We start from the raw sequence: 14933 nt of genomic DNA, 5'->3' as shown, positions 1-14933 counted from the left end.
TATTTTGTTAGGACTCATGATATAAAAGCATGCCACATTCATTTAGAAATAAAATTGAGATCATAAATGGTACTTGCAAATGAAGTCACAATACAAAAATAAAGCTAATCTCAATTTTTTTTATGTGAAGATAAATAAGTAACATATTATGCTAGAAAAATTATAAACATGCAATGCTAAACTTTTCAAAAGTTTCAGGAAGCTCAACAACTAGTTGCTAAATATCAATGAAGAAAGAGGTTAGTAAGCAAGAGTTAACAGATAACAATGCAAGGTGAAGTAATATATATATATATATATATATATATATATATATATATATATATATATATATCGGCACAAAAGTAATATTAACGGCAACTTTGAATACCAAGTGCAATACCAAAACAGTAAAATCAACAAATCAAAAGGTAGAGTAATTTACCGACCAACATTAAATTGTCGAATTCGATCGTGAATGGACCTCAAATGACGTGTCAACTGACATGGAAATAAGGGATGATATGGCGATGCCTGCTTATGTGGCAGCTAATTGGCATGATATGGCTCTGAAGTGATGATGTGGCGGCTGACGTGGATCCAGAGTGTTGGCATGGCAATGTTAATTAATTTCGCCTCAAATTCCTTCTTCTGTGCTGCAATTGCTGAGTTTCCTTTTGTTATTTGCTGGCAGCGAGGCGTGACTGTTGCAGTATCAATAGGTCTGAAGGACCAGTTATGGTGATTGTGGTTGGTGCTGGTGTTGCCGCTGCTAGAGGGTGTGCTTTAGCGGTAGCTGAGGCTAAAGACAAAGATCTATTGTGGAGACAATAACTCGGTGTGGCTCTGTGGGTTTCTTGTGGCGTGGAGTGGTGGTTGGATGTCTGATCTGCCGATGGCGAGGAGAGGATGAACTGGTTGATGTGCAACCGCCGACGAAGATCTACTGCTGCTGGTGTGGGTGACCTGTTGTGGCTACGGGTTGTTGTCTTCTACAGGGATTTGTCAAGTTGAATGGCAGTAGAAAGCTAGTCGGGGCAAAGGTTGTGGCGTGGCTAGTGTCTTGATTGGTTGATTATGGTGGCGTGGGCTAAGATTATTGTAACCCATTAATCTGCTGCTGCTGGTGAGGACTTCCTGTTATGGAGACGCTACGGGAGTGTTGGAGGTAGTAAATCGGTGTGGATCTGTGGACTGATGTGCAGGTCTTCTCGGTGGTAGGTCTGCTGCTATGATTGGCTAAGGTGCTGCTGATGGCAGGGGCGCCGCTGCTGAAAATTTGATTGTTGTTGTTGATGATGAACAATGTGATGAACAGTGAACAATGATTTTTTTTCCCGTAATCAGAACAATAGGATTTTTTTTAGATCAAACCGGATCTAGGGTTAAGTATAAACATGTGGATCGTTTAATAGTAAGAACAATTAAAACCCTGGCTCTGATACCAAATTTGATGCGGGACAATAAATAATAAGAATTAAAGCAAGAAAAGAAAGAAGCTTTAGAGAAAGAAGAAAGCTAAAGAAGAGAAGAAAAGGGATTGGAGATATGCAAAGTCTGCAATATTTTCATTAATCATAAAAAATTCTCTAACATTTAGAAAAGTAGGATATAAATACTAAAACCCTAACTAGAATAAGCGATTGGGCTTATGGCTTACTAAATAAAATACCCAACAATAATTAAATCAAACATAACAAATAAAGTCAAATTAATAAACTTCAACTAAAAGTTCATATAAATTAAACCCAAAAACATAAGTTAAAGTCCAATTTCTTAATGGTTTGGGCTATCCTCCATCGTTTATGATCATACGCGTGCTTAAACAATGTTTCTGGTTTGATGTCTCCACCAATAACCGTGTCAATATATTGTCACAGCCTAATCATCATTGCATGTCGTATTTAGTTATCCTCTATCCTTTGCGAACCACCGCGATTGCCAACCCCGCTCTTGCATCTTTCGGTCCTGTAATCCATATTAAAACAACATTCCATCACACTACAAATATCAAAACCACAAAGAAAAAGTTGACTAAGCGCATCAGCAATGAAAGATAACAGTAGAGATACCCCATTGTATTATTTCTATTGCTATAAAATTACAGCTAAACATGCAAGTATCTTGAATAATGGAAATTATTCATGTTAAAAGTTAAAGTGACGGATTAGTGATTTAAGTTAAGAGTATTTTTTCTCTAGTTTGTGTCTTGTTTGTTCTCTTTTGAGAGTTTTTCTTGCCCCCGATATGTTCGAGTATAGTCTTTGCTATCTTTTGGTGTCTTTCCTCTATTCAAGATCAAATTACCATGCTCCTACATCCCTGATTCCATTCCCGTTTATTATATTCACAATGTGTTTTTCTGATTCTGTTTAGATGCTTTGCTTTGTATCGGTGTTAGCCTCTTTCACATCTCTTTTTATCCGATGCTTTTGTCTTACTGAGTTGTCCCCATTCCTTTGAAGTCTAGAAACTTAAATTTCTTTTAAGAAAGGACACCAAGTTGCCAATTTATGTCTCTTGTAATTGCAAGTGGTGATTCCTCTTCTTGTAAATGATAATGATATTGATGTGATTTCACGCGGTACAATCTCCATGTCTTTTTGTTTCCCTCGTATAGCTAGGAGGACCATTTTCTTGTGGTCTAGGTAGTCAGATACCAAGCAGTTTGGTTTGGTTTGGTTTGTTTCTTTTCGAGCTTTGTGGCTCACAACGTGGTGCACTTACCACTAATTTTTTCTCTTTTGCTACTAAATACTGCTAATTATCAACTTTATGTTCGGGTTTTAAACGTGACGAGTGTTTGCCGGGGCCCCAGGTCAAACTTTGCCCGGTAGATTTGCAGCCATGGATTTTTGGGTTGCGTTGTGTTTTGTTAGTGTCTCAACAAACACAAAAGATACAGAGAGATATAAAATATAAAATAAATCTGTTTTTAAAATAATTTTAGAGAAATAGTTTTGGAGTTAGTTTTTATACCTTCAAACAAAAGATACAGAGAGATATATTTCTTTTATTTTCATCTTTTTTTTATTCTAAGATAGTAAGTAAAAACTACTATGCGGATGTGCTTGTGTGTGACAATCTATGTGATAGTTGATTTTGTAAAACGAGTTTCAAGCTGCTCTTGAAAGAGTCTAAAACCCTTGTTTCTGCCTGCAGTTTATATAGAAAATCCCGTGTTTATGGCGAAAGAAACTTGACTAGAAAAAGACAGTCCCGGGTTCTCTTGGTTCATTAAAAAAAAAAAACAAGAAGAGAGTGAAGATCGTTATCTAATAATTAGAAAGAACAAACCTCCCCACTGCCTCAAAACATCAAAATATTGACACATCGTTTTCCTCGACAGTTGGGCTAGGGGGCATGACACCCCTGTTTTGAAAAAGCTTTCAGTTTATTCTTTTTTATATATATATATAGAGAGAGAGGGGGGGGGGGGAGTGGGCATAACCCCAGCTACCATTCAAACCCAACACCTAAAGAAACTATGTTGACATTATCTTTATAGATTATTACTACAATGAAATGATTATTTTGCTTCTCTACTCATGAAAAATACCCTTAGATTGAGGGGTGATATCGTCTTTTCATAGGAATTAAGTCGTTATTGTTGATTTTTGTTAGTCAGGTTAGGCTTTTTAAACAAAAATGAATAGCACAAATATTATACTACCCTTAAAAGAAAGGCAAAAAATAGCTTGCACTAAATGGTTTTTTTGATCATTTTGTATTTGGTTGCACAATATAATTACTGCCAAACCCTTATGGCCAAAATTGTTTAGGCTACTATGGAAGAATTGTTTTGCAAATTCATTTTTAATATACTCGTGTCTGAAATTTTATAGGTTGTCATCTAAGGGTTTTTTCAACTTTTTATCCTGATTTTGCGTTAAACACAATGTGAATAATGGTTACTTTGGTCTTTTTGGAGGTATAAAATTAAAAAGAAAAAAAATATTAGATATCTTAGGAGAACGCCGCATTCAAGTGGCGCGTGACACGTTATACGGTAGCCAAAAACACTATACCACCATGTCACCAACTCTGGCGAGTAGCAACACTTCTATTGGGCTGGCGTATGTGTGGTGATTCTCGATGGTTTGGCAGCGGTCAAGTCTCCCCCCCTCTTTTCTCTCTCATGGCCTCAGGATGCACGTTGGCCAAGAAAAAAATAAAAACATCCTTTGTTTTTATTGTCATTTCAATTATAATTCTCATTCTTTTGATTGTTTGAGAATTGTTTTTTGATTAATTTTTCTTTTTAATTTCATCCCTATGGATTAAGTTGCTATTTTTTTTCTTTTCAATTTCAGCCTTTGAAATTTAATTTGATTTGGTTTTTATATCAAATGTGGTCCTTATTCTCTTAGTTAGTGTTTTTTTTCTTTTCGATTTCATCCCTTGAGATGTTATATAGTTTGATTTTTATATCAGATATGATCCTTATTCTTTTAATTGTTGTTTTGTATATCATTTTCCTAATTGATTTTTATTTTGCAAATTCATCACTCATCGTTTTATCCTTTAAAAAATGAGGTTTCGTGATTTTCTTCATTTTCCTTTTGCTATGGGATTATCCTGATTTCATAACCTTACTTGTTAGGTTGGCGAGTTGACCCAGGTGGGCTCAATTCTCTTTTTTTTCTTCTTATAATTGCTATTTTCCTAATCTTTTTCTTCTCATGATTCAACATTCAACATTCAACATTCAACATTTAAAAAAAAAAACAAAAGGGTTTGTTATTTACTTTGTTTTACTTTTTGTTGCATTATCCGGGTCTCATAACCTGACCTGTAGATTAGGTGAGTTGGCTCGGGCAACCTAAGTCTTTTTTAACTTATAATTTCTATTTTGTTTCCCTTTGTATAGTTGATTTTTTTTTCAATTTAATATATCATTATTTGGTTAGTTGAGAATTGAACTTCACCTATTTTTTAAATTTATTGTTTATAGTCAAATGACTCGGATTATGAATTTAAAAAATTAACACATATTAACATTGTTTTTTACTTATTTTATTTTTTATTTTTATCATTTGATATTTAAAAAAAAAACAATTTTGTCGGCTAAAAATTTTTTTATAATATTTTTTTAGCTCAGGACAAAAAAAAAAATTACATAACATATTAATTGTTTGCCGGCCAAAATTCATAGGGTTACCCTTCTTCTCAACAACCATGTGAGCCCACTTTCATTTAATTAATTAAAAAAGAGGGAGAGAGAGAGAGGGAGCTATCTGTGCCCACAGTTTTTTGTTATAGTGAATGGCCCTGGATTCATCCAAAGTCCCTGCCTGCCTGCATTGATTAATACTTCCTTTGGTGGACTGAAATTGTCCCCACCAATAACATTTATTTTAAACAGCATGTCCTTCTTCTTAAAACAAAGTATACAGAAGTGGAGTTCGATTGGTTTTCGCTCGCAAGGGCTCATCAAAGGCTTGCTCCTGGTTTCGTCAGGGTCAGAAGTGGTTCATTGATCATGTTAGCCTTGACTCGACTCCAGACCCAAAACCAGACCAGATTCTGTTCTTACCTAAGTCAGCAGTCATGGATACCATTTCTCATACATCGTTGCCTCAGTGGATCTTGAGGGAGAGAATTCAAGAATATTAAAAGGCGCATACAGAAATTTATCGTAGCAAACTTCAAACTTGGAATCTCCATTCATACAAACACTTGCACGTACGAGAAGAATATTTGTCTGTCATTTGAACCGTTTTGTTGGTTCATGAAAGGAAAATTCAAGTCATGCACTAGGGCTACTCTTAATTATTACATTACGTATAAAAGATAAATTACATGGGCAAAAAAATTCCTTAATAGGAGACGAGAGAAAAGAATAACAATATTTGCTATAATGGTAGAAAGTTCAATGACGACCCTTTTAGGGGACACGAAGGCATGCATCACAAGAAGCCTCCCTCTCGAAAATCCCTTCAATCCCAGCAAGGCTTCAACGGAGTTAACTTTTGCATTACCCTCCGCTTTCTCTTTGCCTACATGAACGGCTCATTACCATACATCACGCAGATACCTGCCATTCATTTGCAGACCCTTCACAAAGCTCTCTGTCTTGGAGTTGTCAAGAGATCCCTGGATCCACAACCAAGTAAACACAAGGTTAATAATGAAATGGGGAGACAAGTTGATTTAAAACCCAGCTACAGATTATTTCCAAAACAGTGAAACGAATTATAACACAAGCAGAAATATTACACCAGTAAAATTGGAGAAAGGGTGCTATGGTGCTTTCTGACACCAGAAAAAGGGACGGATTTATATTATGATGTGGATTCTAGCCATACAAGTAACTAAAGGGAGGATCCTGTGTATGATATTTGTCCACGAGCAAGACAAGGAGGCAATGACAACATGGAAAAAAACTCAATCACAAAGCAGCTATGGACATCTGTCTGTGGGGGGAGTTCTGTTGGGACTTTCTTTTTTGCCCACGTTTTAGCGACTTTTAACCTCAAAAAGAAACTCCCAATAACTGGACATTATTTTTTACCTGCTCTTGCACGATAGTGTGGAGAGTTCTGTGGACATCTTTAGCCATGCCCTTGGCATCTCCACAAACATATAAATATCCTCCTTGAGAAATCATGTTCCAGATATCAGAAGCCTGAACCAGAGAAAACATATACTCAACGCTTTAGTTAAAAAAAGAAAATAAAGGTAAGGAAATGTTATTGCTGCATTTTAACTTCGCCATCAACGGTAGTTGGTGAAACAGAAACAAGTACCTTCTGCATCATCTTATGCTGCACATATTCCTTGGTAGGTCCCTCACGTGAGAAGGCTACAGATAGTTCAGAAAGTGCACCACTTTCAACGAAATTGTTGAGCTCATCTTCATAGATAAAATCCTGCAAAGATTATGCGAGTTAAATGAACGTTTTGAAAAATACAGGTAGAGATTCCCCTACACCAACCACAGAGCAAACCCCTACACCAATTACAGAGCATTCAAGAGCTGATAGGAGCATAACCTACCATTTGACGGTTCCTGCAACCAAAGAATAATACAGAGGATCCCAGTTCTGCTCCTGCTTCTTTCTGGGCTAATCTTTCCTGAAAAGAAGAATACAAAATACAGATGATCAGATTAGATACTTCAAAGTGATAAGAAGGGTTGCTAGAAAAAAGACAACTGAACCAAGTTTGCAAGTCCAAACCTGAAGGAAACCCCTGAAAGGAGCTAAACCAGTTCCAGGGCCAATCATAATGATGGGAACTTTAGTATCTGCTGGAAGTTTGAAGTTTGATTGTCTAACAAAAATAGGTGCCCAGCTGCAATCATGGCTTTTCTCTAAAGGCACAGCATTCTGTGGAAGGAATAAAATAAGAATGAGCCTTACAAACTTGGTGTGTAAAATTATTCTATTATAGTTAAAAAGTATATATTCACTGTGAGGAAACATCCAATCGCAAACAATTGAAATAGAAACTTCAGTACACATGCAAGGGTTTGGGATGTGCAGGGGTTTGGGTGGGCCAACCCTAATATCTAGCATTGTAACGTGGATCACTCGATTTCAACCCCTGTGATAATTTAAGACACTTGATATGCTTACTACACAATTCATTCTATCTTTGAGCTACGCCCTGTGGTGTTGCTTCGACATAAGAAAAAAAAGTATAAACAACAATCAAAAAATTTAGAACACATACCTTCATCCAAGTTGAGCACACTCCTTTGTGAATACGACCTGCTGGTGTTTTCTCAAGAACAAGTGCACATGTAACATGAATCCTTGAAGGTGCCATGCTGCAGAACATAATTTCACATAGTATGCACATAAGATTCCAAAGAACAGGAAAACAAGAAGTCATGGATAGAGAATGATAAACCAAAGAGGTGTGCAATTCCAACTTTGAAGTTCCTCCCAAGCAAAGAAGGGAGCTGAACGTGATTTTCTTTTCTAAAGTAATCCTTAAACATGTAGAAGTTTCTTTGTGCCATGTAAATATGAATATCCAGACTCCAATTATAGTTCCTCTGAAAGATTTCCTAGTTACAAATACAATTTTTTGTTCTCCTCAATATTATGTCATTGATCTGTACAACATAATTTTGTTTGCCACCAACTAGAGCTTCTCATTCAGGAAATTGAGAAAGCTAAAAGAATTTAGGTTAGATGACACATGATATGAATCCCTTGCCATCTTCCATCAGGAAACTAGGAGATTAATTAGAAACTTGTTCCAGAAGAAGTGTTAAAAAAAATATTCACCTTGGAGATGATGAAATAGAATAGTATCTTGGCAGCAATCGCGGGGCAACTGAAGCAAAGAAGACTCCAAGTGGGGGTTTGGCTGATGGAAATTCAGCCATGACTTCCAGGAGGCTTCTATGATTTGCAACTATCCATTGTGCATATTCATCCTGTACGAATGCAATTTAAAGTTAAATCCACTTAAAACTACATACTAAAACAGTCACTACTGTGGTAACGAAAGTATTTTTGGTAGATTTACAACCTTTCCAGCAGGTGATGCAAGATGTCTTAGCCGATCAGCTTCGGTTGGATTAGTAGCATGAGCTGCTAATGCCATTAAAGCAGACTGCAAAGCATATGCATTGCAACAATAGATTACTCAAATGTGACAAAAACTTGTATAAAATAAAATGTAAAACTCAATGATGCATCAAATTAAGAAAGCAGCTAACCTTTTTGGGTGAACTCAAAAGATCAGCATATCGAGTTAGAGCTGTTCTTAAGGTGGACAATGGGAATGGAGGTGGCAAGGCACTTCCACTAAGTGGTGTGCCATCCTCATTATCAGTATGGATAGTGAAGTAAATATCTGGCGATAAACCCAACAACTGCAGTGCTTCCTCAACAATTTCACTTAGATTTTCACAGTACACACCAACATGATCACCAGTTCCATATCTGAGCAACGAAAGAATAAATTGTGTGATGTGTAATCAGTGCACGATGTTCTCTTACAAGAATTCCCCATGAAAATGCATTTGGATACCAACCATTTTCAAGGGAAAACAAGTGTGAAAACAATAAAATTGTTGCAACCAACTTACACAAGTCCAGTGCCAGATATGTCGAACTCCAAATGGGTACATGAACGATCAGATGCAGGGGTATGAAGCTCCCTCCTCACAGTAACATTAGCCCTTCAGCAGTAAACAGAATACATTTTAGATCAAAATAACCTACAAAATTGTCACCAGAAACTCTGCAAGATGGACATTTTTATGTTACCTGCATGGATGCTGAGCATCATAAATAGCATGACCATTCGCATTACTCCAGTTATCATCCTCTAACGGTGCATCTTCAGGGTCATGCAATACAACCCGATATTCTGCCACGGCAGCAGTATAAGGGGTAGAAACACCAGTTGGATCATCCCCATCAAGAAGTAACTGGTCCAACTCAGGCCACAACAATTCTCGCCTAAAATAGAGAGTAGAAAAGAAGGTTAGAATAAGATCGCTCGATATAAGAAAGCTCATTCTGTTCATGCAGATTACTGATTCAAGTTCTTATTACCATGCGGCAAAGTCATCTTCCATGCATTGATCATCATCACCAAGACCCACTGGAACAAGCTGCTTCCCACCTAAAAAAGCAAAGAAATAAACAATGAGAACTGATTAGCTATGCAGAATGAACAATATCAACGAGCATATTTTGGCTCTTGAAAACCATTTGATATAACAAGGAACAACATCAAGGACCACATTGTGGCTTCTGATTAATCGTAAAACCATGTCAATTCTTTTATTAACAATGCAACTGATTGGGCTATCTTTTTCTCTTTCCAAACAATTAAATTGTAGCAACAGTGGTCCTTTTGGACCAAGAGCTTTGCATGCATCATGATAACCTACCAGACTCTATTCAACCGAGCAAGGAAGGTAGCTAACATCAAAAGGCAAAAAAAATTATATACAAGTTTGTAAAGAGAAATGCAAGCATACCCTGGTTGCCAAGGATTTTATCCACCACTATGGCAATCTGTTCAACCAAAAACAAGGGCAAAAAAAATTAATCAGCAAAAACAACAAAATAAAAAAATTAATCCATCAGCTAATTGTGAAAGAAGGTATAAATAGAGTCGCATTACACACCTTATTAAAATGCTCGTATTGCCTGTTGCCAAGACCAAAAACAGCATATGGAAGTTCCTTAAGCCATTCCCCCCTCTCATTGCCCTATATTCACAAAATCATAAAACCAAAAACACTATTAAATCCAGCTCTAATACCAAACCAGATCAAAACATCCAATCGAAACCTTACATCTGTAAACCATTTATAAAACCTCGCGGCGTTATCTGTAGGCTCACCATCTCCATATCTACAAGAGAGAAATAAATAAGTAAAGGGGAAAAAAAAGTACATATAAACAGACTAAATATCAAAGCTACTCACGTGGCCAAGAAGAAAATAGCCAGAGACTCTTTCTTCAATTTCTCTTCGTATTCATCGTCATCCTCCGCATAATCATCCTATCATCCATCAAAATTATAAATTCAAAACCACTGATTAGGAAAATAAAAACCAAAATTTGAATAACAGGTTAGATAATAATAATAATAATAATAATAATAATAACAAACATACCAAATCAACAGTTTTAAATATAGCCTTCTCATACCGAGCTTTTGCCTCCTCTGCTAGAGCCTACGACAATAAATAAATAAATAAATAATATATTCAAGACAAAAGCTTAGCTCAATGACTCATGACCTGAAGCTGAATTCTCATCGTACACGTGTACCTTTCCAAGTGTACAGTGATGATGTGGCTCATTAAGAATAAACTAAGAGGGTGTGGAATCGCTTAATGGGTGCTTGGAAATATAAATGTTAATTTTTTAAAGTATTTTTTATTTTAAAATATATTAAAATAATATTTATTTATTTTTAATAAAAAATAATTTGAACTTATCAAAAATATATTAATTTAAAATAAAAAAGTTTTAAATTTTTAAAAAAATATTTTTAAAACAGAATGTTAAACACCACCTTATAATTTTATTTTAGATGGTTTTAAAAAAATGCACTAAATTATTTTTTTTATGATTTTTGATGTGTATATATATATATATTTTTATTTTTATTTTTCTCATGCGAAAACACATGTGACAACTTCCCAAACACCCCTAAGCTGTTGATAGCATGATGGGAAACTAATCTGTACCTTAGCAAATCCTTCAGCAGTACCAGTTTGGGTGCCGAAAAAGATGGTGACCTTTTTCTTGCCATCATCAACTTCAGGTTCGAGGTCTTTCACAATCAACGGCTTAGGAGGGACAGGGACTTTAGGTTTCTGATAGCCGGATGATCTTCTCCAAATCAAAACGACAACGTAGCCGATCAAAACCGCTATGGAAGTAGTTAAGATGATAACAAACTCACGATTCTCGCGGATCAAAGTTGCCATCTCAGCAGCAGAACCACCGGATTCCGATGAAACATTTGTTGGGTCCACTTTGCCTTTGATTATGGCTTGCATAAGTTCAAGTGGTGACACTTTCATCGAGCTGCTTGATGATTGCATGTTTTTTCAAAAATTTACAGAGCAAATAATGTTTCTTCGAGGAGGAATATGATCTCTCTCTCTCTGCTTCTTGTTTCTTGCTTGTTGCGTGGTTGGTGCGGTGTAGGTAGACAGAGAGAGAGAGAGAGAGAGAGAGAGAGTGGCAGAGAGATTTCCTGAGAGGGAAGTGTAGGAGAGGGGATTAATAAAGAGAGGAGGGAGGTGTAACGCCTAGCCTACCAAACCAGACTGGTCAACCTCACCTAACACTGAGTTAACCATGGTTAAGACTTGCGTTTGAGTGGAAGGCTTTTTTGGGCGGTTGATCTCAGGACTCAGGAGTCAAGTTGAAGTTCTAAAATGCCCTTTTCTGTCTTTTTGTTTCCCAGGAAAACTAAAAAGAAAATTGCTAGCCTTGAGAATCGTTGAGATTTTGGATGTAAATTAGTAGTAAAGGGTTGTTGGCAGAAGGAACCAACTATGTATCTGTACAATCTACACGCCCCGACGTTTTTCTTTTTAGTGGATTTGCACGGTTGGTATATCAAATTTTTTCATTTTCTTTTAATCAAGTAATACGAGCTTTAGTTTTTTTTTCACATGCTATATGAACTGGAATAAAATAAAAATTGAGAAAATAATGATTTTCCAATATTAAATTATAAAAATAAAAAAATAAGCTTATAAAAACAATATCAATCTATATTAACCTATAAAGTTTATGACCTGAGTTATTTGATCAAAAACAACAAATTCAAAAAAACTTTGAAGCCTCAAGGATAAAAACCTCAAGTAATCATCATTAGTTAGAAGATGATGAAGTTGAGCACATAAAGAGTAAAAAAAAAAATAACCAAAACATTTTATCCTGGTTTTTTAACATAGTTGTTTAGAAATAAACTTCGAACTTGCTCCGATGCAATATAAAGTCTTGAAGTTTCTTATTGGAAGGATGAAATCAATAGTAAAATTGAATCCATTATGAATAATTATGCATATCAACTAATGGATCTTCCTCTCGGAAGCAAACCATTAGGCTATAAATAGATCCTTAAAAGAAAGATGAAAGTTAATGATACTATTGATAGATATGAAGCTACACTTGTTATTAGATATTTTAAATAACAAGAAATGTGGATGATTTTGACATATATTCATATGTGTCAAGAATAACTTTCATAGGAATGTTAATAGCTATTTCAACTATTAATAAACTTAAAATACATCAAATAGATGTAAAAACAACTTTCTTAAAATAATGACCTTTATGAGGAGGTTTACGTAGAACAACTTGAGTGGTTTATTGTTAATGGACAAGAAAAGAAAGTTTGTAAACTTGTCAAATCATTATATGAGTTTGAAACAAACACCTAAACAATGACATGAAAAATTTAACAAGGTAATGTTGTCAAATAAATTTAAAATCAACATAATTGATAAATATGTTTATTTGAAAAATACAAATAAAGGTTATGTCATTTTATCTCTACATGGAAGATATGTTTATTTTGGGCAGTAATGATCACATGATCAAGTCTACTAAGAAAATGTTAACTAAACAAGTTTCACATGAAAGACTTGGGTGTTACATATATCATGCTAGGCATAAATATTTCTAGGACATCTGATTAATTAGTATTGCCCTAATCTCATTATGTTGATAAAGTTTTCGACAAATTTTTTAAAGGTGAAATAGTATTATGAAAACATCAATGGATATAGGTGTTTATTTGTCTAAAAATAAAGGCAATAGAATAGATCAATTAAAATATTCTTGGATAATTAAGAGCTTGATATATGTTATGAACTGCACAAGACCTGATATTGCTTACTTGGTTAACAAATGGAGTTGATTTTTAAGTAATTTAATTATGGATCATTAAAAAAGCAATACAAAGGGTACTCAAATATTTGAGGTATACCGTTGACCATAAGCTGCATTATACTAATTATCTAGCAGTACTAGAAGGGTATAATGATGTTAATTGGTATCTAATACCAAGGATTTGAAATCCACAAATGGATAAGTCTTCACACTCGGTGGATCAATTGTGTCATGGAAATTCTCTAAACAAATGTATATCACTAGATCCATGATAGAATTAGAGTTTTCTTATTCTTGATAAAGATGTAAAGGAAGCTAGATGGATTTAAAATTTATTAAAGGATATTCCATATTAGCCAAAACTAGTGTCAGCTATTTATGTCCATTGTGACAATTAGTTAATAATTAAAAGGGCATAGAGCAGTATGTAATCTAGATATATACGTTGTAGACATAATATCATTAAACACTTGCTCTCAAATGGAATTATTTCCATTAACTTTGTATAGTCAAAGGAAAATATTGCGGATTCGCTAACTAAAAGTTTGTCGAGAGAGCTTGTATATAAGTTATCAAGTGGAATGGGCTTAAATTTTTTTTTTAAAAAAAATGAAAGAGTGTAATGATGTTAACCATACTTGGTTGATTGGAAATCCCAAGATTTAGGTTCAAATGAAAAACTAAGTCATATAACATTCGCAATAACACTAGAAAATTATTATTTCATATTTATTTCTATGATGAAATAAGTGTTAACGTGATAAAAAGGTGAGTTGAGCTCTTAATAATTTTCATATCTTGGTACACCAAGTGCAGTATAACAGAATACTCCTAATGAAAGATCCCCTATATGAATAAGAAATATGATTGTTTTCTATGAGAATTTTGATAAAGACTAAATTCCCTAAAGCACCCATGATTCTAAAAGTTATCCAAGGCCAAAATAAACACAACAGTAAGAACCAAATGAAATATCTAGGTAGAGAACTATGTGAGTACTATGGTCTTGGTTTATATAAAAGACTAAATAGTTCAAGACATCACATTTACTATTTAGCGGAGTAAATCTGATAGTATTTCATCAAGGAATGTTTAAAGCCAAAAGCTACTTATCATGATGTGATAATCTATCAAATTAGTATCTTTTAGTAAATCTTTGAGTCGTTTTCAAACTGGTGAGACATTTCCATTCATGTTAGGGATTATTGAAAATTTGTTTTAATTAAACATATTATGAGTGAGTGAGAAATTAATCTAAAAAAACCCTTGGTTTTCCTATTCAAAGAACCCTTGATTTTTTTAGATTTAATTCTTGATTTATAGTGGCTAATTAAAGTTTGATAATGGTGGGAATTAGTAATTCAACCTTTTAGTTTTCAAAATTCACTTATAAAAAATAGGTGAATGAAGAGTTTAATATAAGAATTTCTCAAAATTTTACACTTTCTTCCTTACCTTATATTTTAATGTTTTATTCTCATTTTATGATTTGGCTTTCCTCTCAAATCCAGATCTTAGGTTCAAATTATTAAAAGATATTTGAGTTTCATACTCGTTGTTCAAAGACCTTGGATTAGAAGTGTATATAAACCAAGGTGGTGTTATTAGAATCTT

The 14933-nt window shown here is 34.6% G+C and overlaps 1 protein-coding gene across 1 annotated transcript; it reads right to left on the bottom strand.

Annotated features, from left to right (window-relative positions):
* Positions 1–5611: 5611 nt before the first annotated feature.
* LOC133689625 (NADPH--cytochrome P450 reductase 1-like) lies at positions 5612–11682 on the bottom strand. The gene is made up of 18 exons (XM_062109561.1): positions 11156–11682; positions 10577–10636; positions 10385–10461; positions 10253–10310; positions 10082–10165; positions 9932–9968; positions 9501–9570; positions 9210–9404; positions 9029–9121; positions 8657–8882; positions 8467–8550; positions 8220–8371; positions 7657–7753; positions 7161–7310; positions 6979–7056; positions 6729–6851; positions 6494–6607; positions 5612–6075 (listed from the first exon to the last, which is right to left on the bottom strand). Exons 1-18 carry the CDS (start codon positions 11513–11515, stop codon positions 5995–5997), a joined length of 2139 nt encoding a protein of 712 aa, XP_061965545.1. The 5' UTR covers positions 11516–11682; the 3' UTR covers positions 5612–5994.
* Between the last annotated feature and the right edge of the window lie 3251 nt (positions 11683–14933).

This window comes from Populus nigra, chromosome 3, assembly GCF_951802175.1.
Source record: "Populus nigra chromosome 3, ddPopNigr1.1, whole genome shotgun sequence".
Taxonomy (NCBI): domain Eukaryota; kingdom Viridiplantae; phylum Streptophyta; class Magnoliopsida; order Malpighiales; family Salicaceae; genus Populus; species Populus nigra.
Note: the sequence above shows the minus strand (reverse complement) of the source record. Positions and strands in the feature narration are given on the sequence as shown.